Raw genomic sequence first — 18,407 nt, forward strand, 5'->3', positions numbered from 1 at the left:
GACTTGTGCAAAGCAGACAACCAATAAGGAGCCCTGATGGCTGGCTACTTCCATGCTGAAACTCCTTTTCTTCTCCAAGATTAACCAAAGAGCCAGGTGATGAGGCACTGGGCCCAAGGAAGATCTCCACTGTCAGAGCAACGTACCTGTTTATTGCATGGATGGGAGGCGGCGGAGCACAGGAGAGCCTTGCGCAGGCGTAATAGTCCCCAATGGACTCAATAATACTGGCGACCACTGCGCTGAGCATGCCGATGACACCAGCTGCAGAGACAGTGGGCAGTCCCCACTGAACTACGGAAGGCAAACAGGCGAAAGTAAGCAGGACAGCAGAGGACTCCACACCACACACCCAGGTTCTGAGCCTCGGGGAAAATCTTTGTTGATTTTTAAATGTCACTCTTCAGTGTACTACATGCCTGGGGACAGTTCCTAAATCAGATGAAGGTGGCCACAAATAGGATTGGTCTGTTCTCTGTCTTTCTTAGAGATAAAGTGATTAGAAGCGGAGGCTGCTTCCAAGCCATGCTTGGTGTCTACTAAATTACAATTTAACACAGCCTGCTGGGGTAGAAATTCCTGTTGGGATGGGATATTTGTATGAAGAAGATTTTTAACCCTGCTGTGCAAGGCATGGCACAAAACAGTGGCAATCTTGCCCAGGGGGTGGCATTAAATGAAAATGCAGTGAAAAGACACCAGCTAAATTTAAATCCCAGCAGTAAAGCATAGCACCAGACAGTCCTCTAATGTAAGATCAGTGCTTTTTTTTTTTTTTTTTAAAGTAAACCATGTTACGTTAAATAAAATAGTTTCCTTTAGAAAAGCAAAGCAAAGTCCTCAGGACACTTTGTCTTGGATATCTGGATTGCCACAGGAGCCACACAGGGACATTGGGTTTAGGAAGAGAAAGAGGACAAGAAGTAAGGTGTGCAGATAAGCCCGGGATGTGTGTGAAGGCAGGACTGTTCCTGTCTGGGAGTAGAGAGGGGCATGCCTGGTCAACACGGCGTTTCTGGGTGGGTTGAGATTTTTCTCATGCTGATAATTTCTTTATCCAGCAACATTTTGCATATAATCTCTAATCTAAATAATCTTTTAACATAGTTACTGTGTTACTGACAGAGTACTGTAGTTCCATTTTAGTGTCTTGTTTTTGGTGGGGGGGGATACTTACTTTGCCATTATTTCTATTGCTTTTTATTTCTTAGTCTCTTTACTCTGTTTTCTTGTTTTTTTCCCCATTTTGCCTGCAGCCTTAAATGTGATTTTTAAACTCTTTATTCCATCTATTCCAACATTTTAAATTGTACTCGTCTAAATTTTTGATCCCTCTTCCTTCAGATCGTTTCTATATACAGTATACCCTTGAACAACACAGGTTTGAACTGCACTGGTCCACTTACTTGAAGGTTTTTTCCAATAAATACAGTACAGTAGTGTAAATGTATTTTCTCTCCCTTGTAATTTTCTTAATAACATTTTCTTTTCCCTTATTTTTTGGTAAGGATACAGTATATAAAACATGTACTATACAAAACGTGTTAATTGACTGTTGATGTTGTTAGTAAGGCTTCCAGTCAACAGTAGGGCTTTTAGTAGTTAGTAGTTAAGTTCTGGGAAAAAAAGGTTATATGCAGATTTTTGGCTGCGGGGGTGAGGTGCATCTCCCCACCACCCGCAACTCGTTCAAGAGTCAACTGCAGGTATGTGTATAAACTTTGTTGGCTCCCAGCCTTCTGTCTGAACTGTTATTTCATCCCCCCCCTATGACCAGAATGCCTAATTTATGTTGTCACTTCACAGCAGTTTCTTAATCTCAGCACTACTGACATTTTGGGCCCCCAATCTGTATTTTAGCCATTTTTCTCATACTAAAGACCAAGGACCACTGTTGTAGATATCTGAAACCTGTCTCCAGATGAAGCCAAACTGTCAGGGTGCCTCTCTTGCTGTCTGGGGGTAGCCTTCTGCCCCAGGAGTGTGGCCCCAGAGCAGCTCGTGGCAGCAAAGGGCTGTGGTGAAGAGGAGCCCGACAGCACGGGCCGCCATCCTGGGGCCAGGAGCCCAGTCCACTTGGCCACGCCCCCACGCACAGGCCGGGAGGACCCTGGGGACATCTCTCTGGTTTCTCAGCACATGCAGAGCTGCTCTTCCGGAACAGCCCACCCCGCGTTCCTCATTTGTGCTCATCTTAGGACTGGCCTGTGCCACAGAGAAGACCTCCCAGCAGGTGCTCCTCCTACCGGCCTCCCACACCTCCTCCTCACTGCCTGGTGAACCAGTTTCACCTCATTTTATATCAGATTCTATGTCCATTTACAAAACATGCATTTATTGTTTTGTGGGGGGCGGGGAAGGGACAGATGTACATAAATACACAAACCATATGATCTGATGAGAATGTTATTTTAGAAAGAATAAACTTTCGTAAGTATGAACAGGGCAGTGATGGAACAACTGCCAATATCACTGTCATTTAACATGCTCAGAACAGTTTTCTTTGACCCAACCTTGCTATTCTCAGCTTCTCCTACTTTTTCTCATCATCATAAAATGTGAGGATGTGGCTGCTGAGCAGGGGAATAAATCAGCAGAACCCAACTAAGGTCAGGTTTCAGTTCAAATTGAAAGGCCCAAGTGCCGGGAACAGGGTCTTTACAACAGAACAACCAAGCGTTAATAACCACTGGATTCACACAAGTCACTTTTGGGGCCGGGGCCCCAAAGTCCTCTGTGTGAATCCAAGTGATACCTCAGCTTGGGAGTGCACCCCCCCACCCCCCACACCTTGCCAAGAGTTACCCAACACTTAAATTATAACTCAAGAGCCATCTCCCACCCATTAGTGAGTATCTGTTTACTTCTGACAGCTGTGACCAAATAAAAAACAAAGAGTATAGCTCCCCATTAAGAAATGACACAAATCCCATCATGCTTGAGCAGTCACTTGCTGATCTTCAGGCCTCTCCTCCTCAAGCCTGCTCTGTGTGGGCAGCTCAGGTACCATGCGGCTCTATACTTGCCTTCTTCAACCCTGGCAAGGGACTCCTTGTCCAGGATTTCATCCCAGTGGAACCAAAAGAACTAGTTCATCTGGGAAGGGAGCTGGCAAGAGTCTCCAAACATTAGTCACAGCCCTCTGGGGACAGGGCCTCCCCCTGTCAGCAGTCAAATCCTCCGAATTGTAAGACCTTCATGGGACATTCTAGACCAAACAAGGCTTTTCAAGCTGCAGAGCCTTCTGCCACCTTCCAGCTCCTCTAAAGGAGGCTCTCGTGAGCTCCCAACCCCTCTCCCTCTGGCCACTAGAGTACTTACACGGGTATGGGACCTTAAACCACGGGGCTACCAGAAGCACACCCTGCCTGGCATCCGTCCGAGCGTAGAAGCCGTATTTTGTGCTGTCGGGAGGGAAGACGTCGGTCACTGTGAAGATGAAGCACAGCAGCCAGGACACGAGGATGGCCAGGATGATCTAAGGTGGTCAAAGGGAAAAGCTCCATGAGGCTAACCGAGGTGGTGGAGGCTGGCAAAACACATACCTTCCTCCTCTGGGCTGCATCTCACACCCCACAACCTCCACTATCGCTGGCACTTCGCAGGGAAAAACATACCACAGACCTGCTGAGAGCCCATTCCTGGATGGAACCACATTCCAAGAGAGCAGTTTTATGCAGGTAAAGTTACTGTAACCCTCAGCCTGGCTAGGAAGTAAGAATAATGGACAATGTGCTTGCAGAGGCCATGGGAATACAGATCTCCCCATCTCGAACTGTGTCCTCCTTCACACTCCTGAAAGGATTTTAGAATCGTAACATTCTGCCACTGGTAAACTTTAAGCCAATGACAGTTTTGTGGTCATCAGTACCCTGATGTTACCATCCCGACTTAATTCCCCCAGGAAGACCTACTTAAAACTTCCTTCCACATGAACAAAAGCAATGTTGTCAAAAAACGAAAGTGACTACTCACAGGGAACATTTTGAAAAGCTGTAACTTGTACGCAGTCCATCCTTTCTTGGATTTGTAAATTGGGAGAGGAAATTTAACATTTCTGGCATACTGCGAAAACAACAATACTAGGAAAATTGTCCTGATGAGAGAGAGAGAGAAAATAAACTTGGTTAAAGGCTATCTGTGTTTTAAAATAATACTCAAAGCTTCAACAGCAAAACTAACCGTATTATTCAACTCATTTCTCTAGGAGCTGCTAATCCTTTTAACTGTTATTTGGGAAATCTTATCTTTTTGGAAATGCCATTTTGGGAAAGATACTAGTTCCAAGCATATCTTGATGCTAAAGGAAACTGCCATATAAATGCTTTGGCTAAATTTTCCTGAACAGGACAAGAAAACCCGAAGAATGCACATACTCAGGAGAGATGCTCACACTGCGTAAGGGAAAAAGATACCACATACAAGACAATGCACACTAGAATCACAACTATGAATTAACTACAAGACAAGCACTTGCCACATGGGCATGAACACACATGCACATGTGCAAACAGGTAAGGGGGTCCAAAACGCTCACAGGGATTGACTACAGGTGGCAATATGTCTTGAGACTTTTCTACTTTTCTGTATTTTCTGATTTATGTATCAAGAGCATAAAGTTAGCTTCAAAAAGCAAAAAGCTTCAACATTTAAGAAGGCTACATACAGGATTCAGTATTAATAACATTCCTGAAAGGTTTGTGTGTGTCAGACATTATGTGAGGGTCATCCTGCCCACCATCCCAGCCTTCTGCAGCAGTGGCTTCTGTGACCAACCATGTCCCACACAGAAAAAGCCAGTGGTCCAAGATTATGCAGGTATGAGTTTGCAGGGTGGGCGGGCCAGGGGGGCCTAGCTCTGCAGCCTGGGCTCTGAACTACTTTGCCACACTATCCTAAGAGCAGGGATGCTAGGGCTGGCTCAGAAGGCTATCTACCTCGAGCCCCCCACTCCTGACCCAGCTGCACTGAGGATCAGAGGCGGCAGCAACATCAGATGACTGCCCTGCAGCAGGACCCGGCACGTCCTCATCCGCCTGCTACCAAGTGCGGGAGGTGTGGGATGACTTCCCATTGCTGACACAATGAAGGTCTACAAAGACGTGTTTCATTACCCACAGGGATGCACTCTCACTTACGACCCAAGGGAGAGTTGGCACAAGAGTGGGTTCTCAGTCAAAGTTCAGCTTAATTGTTCCTGGGCACACCTCCAATTGCAGAGATGCAATTATCAGCTCCGCTGACAGCCGGTCAAGTGCAGCTTCACCGTCACATTCCCAACGAGGCACGTGGTCTATAGCCAGCCGGAGAACAGGCTCATGCTGCTCCATCCTCTCCCCACCTACCCAAGTGCTTTGCCCACCTGGCGATGGGGGGTCTCAGCCCAAACACAAAGTCATCAAGACAGTACCAGTTTGAAGTTGGAAATACACATGTGCCCAAGCTATTCCAATTCCCCCCAGGGTGGTGAAGTTTAACTTAAAAATGTTATGGTGGGGGCGCCTGGGTGGCTCAGTGGGTTGGGCCTCTGCCTTCGGCTCAGGTCATGATCTCAGGGTCCTGGGATCAAGCCCCGCATTGGGCTCTCTGCTCAGCAGGAAACCTGCTTCCCCCTCTCTCTCTGACTGCCTCTCTGCCTACTTGTGATCCCTCTCTCTCTCTGTGTCAAGTAAATAAATAAAATCTTAAAAAAAAAAAATGTTATGGTGAACACTTGGGTGGCTCAGTTGGCTAAGCGTCTGCCTTCGGCTCAGGTCATGATCCCAGGATCCTGGCATCAAGTCCAATAATGGGTTCCCTGCTCAGCAGGGAGTCTGCTTCTCCCTCTCTGTCTGCTGCTCCCCCTGCTTGTGCTCACTCTCTCACTCTTATCTGACAAATAAATAAAATCTTTAAAAAAAATGTTATGGTAATGATGGGTGCTAAAACTGGTTTACTTTAAATTTAGATTAACAAAGTTTTCATGTTCCAAAAAAATGCTGATTTATTTCAAAGTGAACACTATGAGATTCCAAAAGGCCCCAAGTCTATTATTCAGGCAACAACCACCTGTCATCGCCTGCACTATGGTGTTCACGTTTTAAAGCATGTTTACAAGGGGAGGGGGGACAGAGAATTCCAGGAAGGACAGCCGGATCTCAGGCCAAACCTGGCAGTGCAAATGAAGCGGGTGGACTAGGCAGATGAACACTCCATTTTCCTGCCACTCTAAAACCCATCCCCCCCGTCTAATTTGTTTGTCCTCAAACAGCCTGTGCGGCAGGTGGGGCAGGCAGTCCCATCAGAGAGAGGCCACAGCAGAGGCTCAGAGGAGAGGGACGTGCCCGAGCCCACGCATCTTGGCCAAGCAGAGAAGGGGAAAGGATAAGCCAGCCGCAGGTCCTCAGGCCAGGGTTCTGTCCAACCTCAGGCTTGCTGACCTTCTACCTTACAAATATTATGCAAGCAATGCAGACTACAATGTAGGAAAATTATAAAAGGCAAATAAGCAAAAAGAAAGACAAAATCCTGAAGACCACTCATCATCCCAGCTGGGTAACAACAACGTAACTTCTGGCCTATAGATTCTGAACAGCTTCCACTCCCTGGATATTTACAGGGCATCACTGGGTCTGGGGCACCGGGGTTAGAGAGGGACACGGGACCACTGACGTCACCCTTGCCCTTGGAGCACCAACAGGTCATCATCTGACCCAAAATGGAATCACACTTCACAACGTGCTTCCCAACTAGCTTGTAGCCCCTATTAATGCCATAACCTCAACAGATGGAAATCAGCAACTGGCACCTCAGTGGCTACTTAGCGTTCTGCCTTATGCACATCCCACATCTTGTTACACAATTTCCATATGGTGTGACACTGGGAGCATAAACAACTGTGGTAGATCACCCCTCCTGGCACCTGTCTACACATCTCCTTAGGGCAGGTTCCTAGGACTGGAATGGATCTGTCAAACAGTAAATGCCTTATGAAAAAGCTCTTTTTTTCCTTTTTAAAAAGCTTCTGATACAAACTGCCAAACACACAAAAGTTGAAAGAATTTACAAATCCCACCCAGAGACCAAAGACATCCACTTGCTTCTCACTGCAATACCAGGTCTTATACTTTTTTTTTTTTTTTAAAGATTTATTTGAGAGAGAGACACCAAGAGAGAACAAGTGAGGAGGGGCAGAGGGACAGGTCCCTGCTGAGCTGGGAGCCCACCAGGGCCTGATCCCAGGACCCTGAGATCATGACCTGAGCCGAAATCAAGAGTCAGAGGCTTAACCAACTGAGCCACGCCAGCACCGCATAAAGTCTTATACTTTTAAATACCTACCAATTCCGTCAATTTAAAAAACTATCATCGTTTATTTTAACATTCATTCCTTACACTGAAGAGTATGTATCTCAGCATTGTTCACAACAGCAAATACTTTAAACAACAAGCATGAGTATCAATGGGGGAATGGTTTCATAAATTCTACACTATTCCATACTATTTAGCATTGTGCAATTTTACAAAGAATGGAGTAGATCTAAACACACAGTCTTAGAGAGATGAGCCCAGAAAACTGTTAAGGTGAAAAGCAGATGATCCCGGTAAAGCTGTGTCTGTCACTATGTTCGTATTCAGGCATACAGGGCAAATACGAACTTCTCACTCATTAATCGTGACTTTTTTTTTTTTTTTTTTTTTGAGGGGTGGCAGTGGGTGGGAGGAACTATTACTTTAATTTAGATTTTCCTGTTTAATTACTGTTGAACTTCAAATGACTAGAATTTTAATATATTTAATATATGCAGTGATGGTACATGGGGGTTCCTTACACTATTCTGTATTTGAACAGGTTTGAAAACTGTATGAAAGTAATCAAAATAATGTTTTCTCATGAAAAGCAGTTCTCATCCAGGACCAATGCTTGGAGTTGGAAATGTCACCCCATTTATCCTCTCTTGAGAACCTGCCTCTAACTGTGCCTCTCTTGGCTGACTTAGGAACCCATGTCAGTACAGTCTGACTCACCACCACTACCCCCACTGCTAATAATCCCTGTGAAGGGGCACCTAGGTGACTCCATCAGTTAAGTGGCTGACTCTTGATTTTGGCTCAGGTCATGATCTCAGGGTCCTGGGATCGAGCCCCACATTGGGCTCCACGCTCAGTGGGGAGTCTGCTTCGGGATTCTCTCTCTCTCCCTTTGTCCCTCCCCCAGCTCTCTAAAATAAATAAATCTTAAAAAAAAAAAAATCCCTGTGAATATGCAGCATTGTGATAACTGAGGAGGCTAACCCTTTTTACATAATAGTTAGCTATTTACACTTCCTTTATTTTATTAAATGGCTGCTCATATGATACCCTTCATCCATTATTTCACCAGGACTCTCCCTTAATGAAACTATAAATTAAGGACCTTAACCTTTTTAATGGAATTTGTTGTAAATATATCCAAGATTCATTTATAATTTAGTTTGGTTTTTTTAAAGATTTTATTTATTTATTTCACAGACAGAGATCACAAGTAGGCAGAGAGGCAGGCAGAGAGAGAGGGGGAGGCAGGCTTCCCGCTGAGCAGAGAGCCCGATGCGGGGCTCGATCCCAGGACCCTGGGATCATGACCTGAGCGGAAGGCAGAGGCTTTAACCCACTGAGCCACCCAGGTGCCCCGCTGTTCTTTGTTTTTAACTCAAAAAAGTCTCCTTAGATGAAAGACCAAAATGTGAGACAAGAAACCACCAAAATTCTAGAGGAGAAAACAGGCAGCAACCCCTTTGACCTCAGCCATAGCAGCTTCTTAATAGGCACATCTCTGGAGGCAAGGGAAACAAAAGAAAAAATGAACTGTTGGGACTTCATCAAGATAAAAAGCTTCTGCACAGCAGAGGAAACAATCAACAAAACTAAAAGGTTACCTACAAAATGGAAGATGTTTGCAAATGACATATTGGATAAAGGGCTAGATAAAGGCTAAAATTTTTTTTTAAGATTTTATTTATTTATTTGACAGAGAGAGACACAGCGAGAGAGGGAACACAAGCAGGGGGAGTGGGAGAGGGGGAAGCAGGCTCCCCGCTGAGCAGAGAGCCCAATGTAGGGCTTGATCCCAGGACCCTGGGATCATGACGTGAGCCAAAGGCAGAGGCTTAATTTCAGTGGGTTTTGATGGGAGTTTTAAATGCATTGGTAGTAAAATCTATCAGTCTTTCCCTTTTCAATAGCTGCTTTAAGAAGGATCTTCCCCTGGGCGCTTGGGTGGCTCAATGGTTAAATGTCTGCCTTCAGCTCATGTCATGACTCCAGGGTCACGGGATGGAGTCCCGCATCAGGATCCCTGTTCTGTGGGGTGTCTGCTTCTCCCTCTGACCTCACACACTCTCTCTTGCAAAAATAAATAATCTTAAAAAAAAAAATCTTCCCCGCCCACGATTAAACATTTATGTACATTTTCTTCTGGCACATTGTTTTACTTTCTATACTTAAGTCTTTAATTCAACTGAAATGTAATCTGATATAAAATAGGAATCGAAATTTTTTCTAAATAATTTTTCTCATGTAATTTTTCTATTCCCCACTGACTTCCAATATGATTGCCATCTTACACTAAATATTAATTTCTTCTTGGTTCTGTTTTGATCGCTCTTCTGCTCTACCAATGTCCATCCTTCCCAGGGCTACAGTATTGTTATTAAGTTCTGAAATGTATTTTAATTCTTGTAACAGCAAGTCACCATTCCCTTCTCTCTGACTTCTCTGGGAATGGCCCATATTACTTTATTTTCTTATTCACTGAGTAGCACGTCCAGAACAACCTTAAATGATACTGGTAATAATAAACATGCTTATCTTGGTTTCTGATTTTGGCAGGCCAGCCTGATATTTGTCTTCCATTGTTAAAGAATGAGGACTTAAAAATTTTATTCATGAAATATCCTTCTATTCCCATACTACTAATAGTTGGCAGCAAAGACAGAGACTGAATTTGACTGATTTAGTTGTCATCATGGTTGTTTATTAATTAAATCCACCATGGGTCTATAATAAATTTTCTAGGGACGTCTGGGTGGCTCAGTTGGTTAAGCGTCTGCCTTCAGCTCAGGTCATGATCTCAGGGTCCTGGGATGGAGCCCTGCACTGGGCTCCCTGCTCAGCAGAGAGCCTGCTTCTCCCTTTGCCTACTGCTACCCCCCACTTGTGCTCTCGCTCTCTTACAAATAAGTCTTTAAAAACTTTTTTTTGGGGGGGGGGGCACCTGGGTGGCTCAGTGGGTTAAGCCTCTACCTTTGGCTCAGGTCATAATCTCAGGGTCCTGGGATCCAACCTGGCATCAGGTTCTGTACTCAGCAGGGAGCCTGCATCCCCCTCGTCTCTGCCTGCCTCTCTGCTTACTTGTGATCTCTGCCTGTCAAATAAATAAATAAAATCTTAAAAAAAAATAAAAATAAAAACTTTTTCCCCCCTAATATTTAATCATCCTTGAGTTCCTAAAATGACACACATAGTGTGCTGGCTCTTTTATTATTATCTATAGCATCATTTTCCCAAACCATGTTCCAAAGAACATTCTTCCAAGATATGCTACTAGATATGGCACTAAGAAAATAAACTGCGTGTGCAGAGCTGGACACTAAGGCCTTTTTCTGAAAAGAGTCTTCTGCACACTTGCCTTTTAAAAGATCAGGGGCGCCTGGGTGGCTCAGTGGGTTAAAGTCTCTGCCTTCCACTCAAGTCATGATCCCAGGGTCCTGGGATCAAGCCCCACATTGGTCTCTCTGCTCAGCAGGGAGCCTGCTTCCCCCTCTCTCTCTCTGCCTACCTCTCTGCCTACTTGTGATCTCTGTCAAATAAATAAAATCTTTAAAAAAAATAAAAGATCACAAGGAGACAAAGTAGAGAAAGACGCTGAGCTTTGGCATGCTACTATCTAAACATATCTGCACTAAGCTTGGGGCTTGACACCAGCCATAGGGAGGAAAGAAAATGTTGGTCCAGAACCTCCCTTTGGTATTAGCTCTGTCAGAATCTGCCATGTAGGGGCGCCTGGGTGGCTCAGTGGGTTAAAGCCTCTGCCTTCCGCTCAGGTCATGATCCCAGGGTCCTGGGATCGAGCCCCGCATCGGGCTCTCTGCTCAGCAGGGAGCCTGCTTCCCTTCCTCTCTCTCTCTCTGCCTACTTGTGATCTCTATCTGATAAATAAAATCTTTAAAAAAAAAAGAATCTGCCATGTAGATAAAATTGGCTGGGAAGTTTCCCTGGTTTCTCAAAGTGCCAGAACCACTTAACAAGTGTGGAAATTTGCCCTTCCTTGAAATATAATATACTCACTAACCACTGGAGCCCAGAACTTTTTTTTAGGGATAAAATCCTCTGGCAGCATTGCCTCCTCCTGCGGTCAGGGGTGTACTCATAAGCCCCAGTCCTCCCCTTGCTTATTACGAGGTGCTTACTAAACATCTGCTCTGTGACAGGCAGTGGGCCACGTGCTGGAGGTGCCGTGGGGACCAGCACCGAGCCGAAGCCTTACAGAGCTGGCAGCCCAAGTACAAAAGAAGTTGGCTGGAAATTAAAAAACAGGAGAGCCGAAAGGAAAAGCTGGACAGTGGATACACAGATACAACTGAGGAAATTTTCCCATGAACAGAGAAAAAAAATGATTTGGAAAGCAGAGGAAGGGCTTGAGAGGTCCAACATTCCAAAAGTTCCAGAAAGGGACAAGCAGGAATGGAGGGGAGGAAGGCATCCTTGAAATAATTCAAGATCATTTCCCACTCCACCCCCACTCCCAAATGTCTGCGATTCCAGAGTGAAAAGGCCCCAAGTGCCCAGTGCGAGATGTAAACAGAATGAGGGACAGTGAGGGAGGTTTCAGACATAGACAACGAAAAGACCTACAAGCTTCCAAAATTCTAGCTTGTGTCCAAGTAGAGTTTCATAAGGCGGAGAAAGGAGCAGAGAGTGACCAAGTACCTCACAGGGCTGTGAATGGGCAAGAAGGAAGCAAGCGGAAGCTGGAGACCAGTCTGGAAGCAATGACCAAGGATGAGGACTGTCCAGTGGCGGGACTGGCTCTGGAGGTGCAGCAGAAAGGTGGCGTGCACGTGGGGGGAGAGAGGAAGCAAAGAACCAGGGACACCTGGAGGACTTCTGGCTTCACCAGCTGGGTGTGTGTTGTGGCCCTGATGGAGAGCAAGATGGCAGGAGGGGAGGAGTGGTTTGGGAGTCAAAAGCTTGACACTTTCTTCCTCTGAAGTTTGAGGTGTCTTGTGTCCCAGCACCTGGAGGGTGCAGGCCAGGGCTTGGACTTGAAGTCTAGTGTCCGGAGGTCTGGCTGCAGGCTTCTGTGGAAGTCACCAGCGTAACAGAGGCTTGCCGGGGTTGTGTGCTAGATGGGGTCCCCCGGGGGAAAAGCATGTGGCGGGGAGGCAGCCTGAAACCAGGTTCTGAGGAACCCCGACATTGAATGGTCAGGGTGAGGAGGAGCCTGTTTGGGTTTTTCTGCTTTTCTGGAAACCACCCATTTTATTAATTTGCTGTTGTTGTTTTTAAATTTGGGGACAGGAAGCATAGCTAGAACTCTTCCTCCGTGGACCTAAGGCTTTATCCTCCATTTGTGCCTTCCCCTTCTTCCCTGCTCAGTTAGCCCTGTCAGAAGCGTGTCCACATGTTACTTTCCAAAGAACCACTATTGGGATTTTTCATTTTTATTTTTTCCATATTTTTGTATATGTATTTATTTTTGGTCCCCTGCTTCCATTAGGCTCATTTTTATCCTGTTTTTCTAGATTCTAGAGATAAGCTCTTCATGTACTTTGCCTTTAAGACTGTGTGGGTTTGTTGTTGTTTTTTTTTTTAACGATTTTAAAAATTTATTTAGAGAGTGAGAGAGTGGTGCAGAGGAGAGCAGAGGGAGAGGAATAAGCAGACTGAGCCACGCAGGCACCCCAAGATTGTGCGTTTTTTTTTTTTTTTTTTTTAGAACAACTCTGACTGCTCTGTGGAATTGGTCGGTTCTTACCCTAATCTTCTAAAATTATCAGTAATTGTGAACTTTCAATTTCCCCTCTGACTAGGAGCGATTTATAACAGCACTTTACAGCTTCTAAGTGATCTGGGGGTTTTGTTCACCCTTTTGCTGCTGGTTTCTAATTACCGTATGATGGTAATTACATCTTCTCCTTCCTGCAACTTACTGCATTTCACTGAACAGACATTCTTCCACGTCCTTCTACCCACCCGTGCTGGTGTGGGTAATAGTGACCAACCTTCAGTGAAACGAGAAAATTAAGAACAATCCTGGACATTTCCACATACCTTAATCTGTAAGGATAGATGGATTATAATTTCGCAAGGATGCACTTTACTCGTTCCAGCACAGACCGGCAGGATTAAGTGTTACAGGGTAAATTCTGGTCAGACTATTTGGGTTCTGAAAACCATCGCAGCCACTTACTGGCTGTGCAAGCCGGGGCAACGAACTTTGCCTCTTTGGGCCTCTGCCTCTCTTCCTGTTGAACGGGGCGAACGGCGGTGCCTACCTTAACTTACAGTGCACACGAGTGTGTGGCAAAGCAGTACCAAAGCACAGGCTCGGGCAGAGCGCATGCTGTTAGACAATTACAGAAGAACTCACAAAACAAAACAACCGGAAAATTCCCTTCTATGATTATTTACTTGGTTTTAGGAATTTCACTGATTGGCAAAATTGCAGGTTTTGTACCATTTCCCTCTGACAAGATCAACTCTTACATGTGCTCTTCAGGCACACAGAAAGAATGCGGGTTCTATTTGTGGTATAGAGTTCCACGGCTCTAATAATCAATCTTATAATATTACCAAGGTCCTGGATGTCTTTACTGACAACACATCAAGGGGCAAATGACATCTTTAATGGACTCGCACTTCCACGCTGAAGGACCAGCCAGGGCCTTGGCCTCCCCACAGGTGTAGGCAGGACCCTAGGGAGTCACATCTCCTTCAATGCCAACACACCCTCCTACAGCACCCCTGTCTCCTGCCAACCTGGAAGGGTTTTTTTGAGTCTCATCTAAAGGATCTGGCTTCTCAGTGTTTCCCCTCATGTGCAAGAGACTTGGCATGACCTTGAAAGTTAAAAACTAATGGCATCACCATCTTACATCCCCTTCCTAAAGTGCGAAGCCTTACAACCCTCCCTCTACACATGGCTGCCAAACAGGTCTTTGGAATACCTTGACTGCAATGTCACTCCCCAACCTCTGGGACTTAAACCCTTTGATAACTTTCTGCCAAGAAACAAATCAAGTTTACACTATCAGACTATTCTTACTTTGAAATAAAAAAACAAAAACACCACCTATCTCCTAAGGTCTGTATAAATGCTCAGAACACCACCAACCCCCCCACCCCACCCTGCCGAGGCTGCCACTGGGTGGTGGGAAAGGGAGGTGCTGACAGTCTGTGCTGAGCGGTCTAGAGCACTCACAGCATGGCGATGCCCCAGTGCTTCCCCGCTCTCTCTCCTGCCGCCTGGAAGCCGGACAGCCCGATGAGGGCCACCGTGGGTGTAATGGTCAGGGGCCCGATGTATTTCAGCAGAGCCCCAGGCAGGCCGAGGAGGCCGATGACCACTTCTATCAGTGAGGACATGATGATGGCACCCTGGATCTGGAACGAGAGAGGCCAGAGACAGGAGAGTGAGCAGCCTGTAGATCGTACACTCCAAATGTCACCCGCAACCACACTGGACAGTTCTGCCAAGCAGCGACTTACTACCTAACAGGCATGACACAGCTGGAAAATTCCTGAGGCCTCAAAAGAAACCACTGGAGTGAGTAGGGTCTAGCCAACCTACGAATCACATGGTTGCCACAGGAGCATTACAGAAACGGGCACTGACAGATGTACAGCCAACCTGCCTCCCCACGGACAATTGAGAGAATTATCATTCCCGCTCAAGACACGGGACATTCAAAGCCAGCCTCAGAGGAACACTCCAGCACAGACTCTAGAATGAATCCCTGAGGGACACTGAGAAGGTAATATTATCGATACAAATTCTAAAAGAACCTTCCTATAGTGGAGAAGGGCTGTGTCTACGTCCATTCTGAACTAATGGTAAAAGATCTTACAGGTTTGGGAAATTCTGGATAAACCATCAGCCATTCTTCACGGCTGAGGACTCCCATGCCCTGTTCTGTTCAAGTGCACCACAGCAGACCAGTATCTTTAATTCCTTCCCCACACATGGGCAAACGCAGGCTGGGATGAAGAGTTCTGCTGCCCATAGGCCAGCCTCTGTCACTCCCTGCCAGGGAGCCGTGTCCCTCTGGGCCGGTTACACTGGAGGTTGTACTTCTGGTCTGTGGGCACACGGTGAGGGGCGGGGAGGGAAATGAAGAGCAAGAAACAACACTGGATGGTGGCATAAAGCATTTCTGCACACTTCATTTTATGGTGATGGCACCTTAGTTTCACGGAAGAAATAAACATGTCCAAAGTTGAAAAAGAAAAGGAGGGCTTGGCGCAAGGAAGCCCAATTTCTTGGGCACAGCCAACAGGGAAGCGGGGGAGAAACACAAAGAAGCCGCACGCGGACCGTGCTCACGTTTTACCTCGCGTATCCGGGGGTACCAAATGTGCTCTGTGTGCAGCAGCTCTGTGGTTCCATTGGACACTGAAACATCTTGAAAACAAAAACAAAGACAATATTTTTTTGGAGTGACACTGATGTTTCACAGGATATATTCATTTCACTCTTTGTAAGGAGAAATTTCTTCCCTGTTTTACGTATATTTGTATAAAATACCCATCCCTGAAATTCCAGTTACGACAGTATGGCTTACCATACTGAAAGGTGGACTCCCAACGCTAACGTAACCACATGTAGCCATCGACTGAGCGCTCCCGGCGCGTCAAAAGCTGACTGAACCGGGGATGCACACTGCTAGTGGCCTCCTCACACAAAGACCAACCTTTGCAAGCAGCGGAGCTAAGTGAAATGCCTGATAGCAAGGCTGCTGACTGAGGTTTTTTTAAAGTCTGGAGAAAACAGAGGGCCATTTCCAGTTCCTAAATCAAATCCGTGGTCACCAACTAACTCCTAGGAGCAAGGAAGGAAACGAAGGTTGGAAAACTTTGCTCCTAGAACCAAAAAGTGTAACTATTTTGAGAGTACAACAGGACTATCTGATTTTTCTCAAACCCCCTGATTTTTTCCTGACCTTATCAGGCTATTTAAGGATCTCTGTAATCACTAATGGGGTGGGGTGGGGGTGGGGGGTGAAAGTCATTTGCAGAAAACCAAAGCAGCCAGGTCCTTCAAAAGCAAAGATGGTTCAGAGAAGGATGCTGATGCAGCAAAGAGAGTGATTACTGGTGGTTCATAAAATCCACTGAAAGAAAAGAGGCAGAAAAATAGCACAAATGTTGTTCTAGTCCATTCCCATCGTTATCAATTTCATTAGCATAGAGAAATGAGGCTCCTTCTGGTCCTTACTTGCTCTGGGGTTAGGGATGAACGAGTGGGGGAGAGAGAGAGACAGAAACACGATCCACAGACTGGAGTGTTCTAAGTAGTTTGTTGGTTTGTGTGTTCTGTGCCTGATTCCAGAAAGGATTTAAGACTGCCGAGGGCAGCACGTCCAGGCCTCCCTTCTACCACCTGCGCTAAGGGACCCCAATGACGTACGTGGAAATAACTGCAGTTACCTGTGGTGTTACATTTCCATTTATCTAAAGACAGGATGGCTCGAGCAGGGGCCAGAAATGCAAAAGCACTGGCCTGAAACAGGGGTAACCTAAAAGAAACGAGACCAAAACCATGATCACGGCATCAGGAACTACCGAGGTAGTTCACGATTTGACAGCTTAACAGTCTTTTCCATAGACACACAGCACATGAGTTAATGCAGGCACTCCAGGGAGAAAGAGACCCGGGCTACACAGCTCTCCTCTGCACACGGCCAGGGCCGCCGGCTTCTCCGTCCTCCCCTCCTGCTGCTCTCCCCACACACAGCCCCGCATGGGCCCTGGGGGAGCCCTCTGGTCAGCGCCCACACCCCAATACCAGGTCCTGCCATCACCACCTTTCCCCTCGGGGGTGGGGGATGTCGGGCATTCGGGCGTCTTGCTCTCCTGCTGAGCTTGTGAGCTCCTTCTTAAACACCCATGTGTCTTCCAATTTACCACCCTCCTCCTCCTCCTCCCATTCACATCCTTATTGGTTATCACAGGAGAAAAATCTACCCCCCCCCATCATTCCATTTTGTAAATCAAAAACTGCCCTAAATCCTACAGGATAAGCATCATAATCACATTAGTGATCTAGAACTACTGAGGAAAGAAAAGCTCTAAGTTACAAATCAATGGTAGACATAATATCCTGCTTAATCATAAAAAATACTCAAGAGTTCTAAACCCTATTTTTAAAGAACCCTGAAAGCATGCAGACTCTCTGTAAAATCTCCTGCCTTCAATCCTCAAACGCCACCATTCAATTACATTTTAGATACTCATGTTGCCTTTTTGAACACCTGAGCTACTCAAATTCAAAAGATTTTTGAATGTGTACAACATTTCAGCTATAATTGTATGAAGGTAGCTTTACAGGCTAACATGAGAACTTGACTGCTATTTTTAACATATTCAGGGTGAAATCTAAAAATGACTCCTTCTGTTGGCAGGGCTGGCAACTCCCAGATGTCCAGATCCTTTTGAAATACTCCCCAGCAGCCTTGTGTCAGCGTCCTGGCCAGCGGACTGGCACCCAGCACATGCCCCTCTGTGCTCTGACAGCATATCTGACCCCAACTGGAACAGGAAGTGAGCTAAGAGGAGGTGGCTCTGGCTGAAGGAGCCTTGTTACAAGCCCAGAGCTGGCACACACCTCTCTGCGCCAGCCACGGGCTCAAGATTCTCTTGTTCTCCTGGCTGTTTCAATCATGCCATGAAATCATTGCGAGAAGGCAGGATGCTGGCTGGCACTAGGGTGCAGAGGTGGGCTGCACGGGACAGACCAGAGGCATTGCTGGCTGTCACTCATGTGGGCACGCCCTCTACCAACCATCCATTTATGATTACCTGTCGGAAGGGCCCAGAGCACAGTACCGTCGAAAGTGGGAGTGAAGGTCACCTGAAGTGGGAATATATATTAAAGGAAAACACTGTCTGGTTTGATAAATTTTCAGAAATGCCCTGAAGGGGCAAAGGGAGGTCAGCATCTAATCTGGAATGGATGCCGTCTCAAATGGCCCAAATAATATCTGCTTTACTATCGTTTTGGATTTCCAGCATCACATCCCAGGGCCACATAACGTGGATTGCATTTAGAGACCTCGTCCTAGAAATGGTGCCATCGACACCACACTGGTTGACTCACTGATAGGAAAGTAAAGACTGGCTCTGGGTTCCACTCCCAGGGACATGAACTACTCCTGACCTCGTCTGGACCA

General features: G+C 46.2%; 1 protein-coding gene across 2 annotated transcripts in view; it reads right to left on the reverse strand.

Moving 5' to 3' along the window:
* The window catches only part of SLC23A2 (solute carrier family 23 member 2), a 131,698-nt gene that overhangs the window by 15,800 nt on the left and 97,491 nt on the right, over positions 1 to 18,407 (reverse strand). For both annotated transcript variants that reach the window (XM_080812904.1, XM_080812905.1), the window contains 6 exons: positions 16,666 to 16,754; positions 15,570 to 15,640; positions 14,441 to 14,622; positions 3,976 to 4,096; positions 3,322 to 3,478; positions 147 to 294 (listed from right to left, as the gene is read on the reverse strand). In XM_080812904.1, coding sequence (XP_080669030.1) covers positions 147 to 294; positions 3,322 to 3,478; positions 3,976 to 4,096; positions 14,441 to 14,622; positions 15,570 to 15,640; positions 16,666 to 16,754 — 768 coding nt within the window. The remainder of the gene's footprint in view (positions 1 to 146; positions 295 to 3,321; positions 3,479 to 3,975; positions 4,097 to 14,440; positions 14,623 to 15,569; positions 15,641 to 16,665; positions 16,755 to 18,407) is intronic.

The sequence above is a fragment of the Martes martes genome (genome assembly GCF_963455335.1).
Source record: "Martes martes genome assembly, chromosome: 9".
Taxonomy (NCBI): Eukaryota; Metazoa; Chordata; class Mammalia; order Carnivora; family Mustelidae; genus Martes; species Martes martes.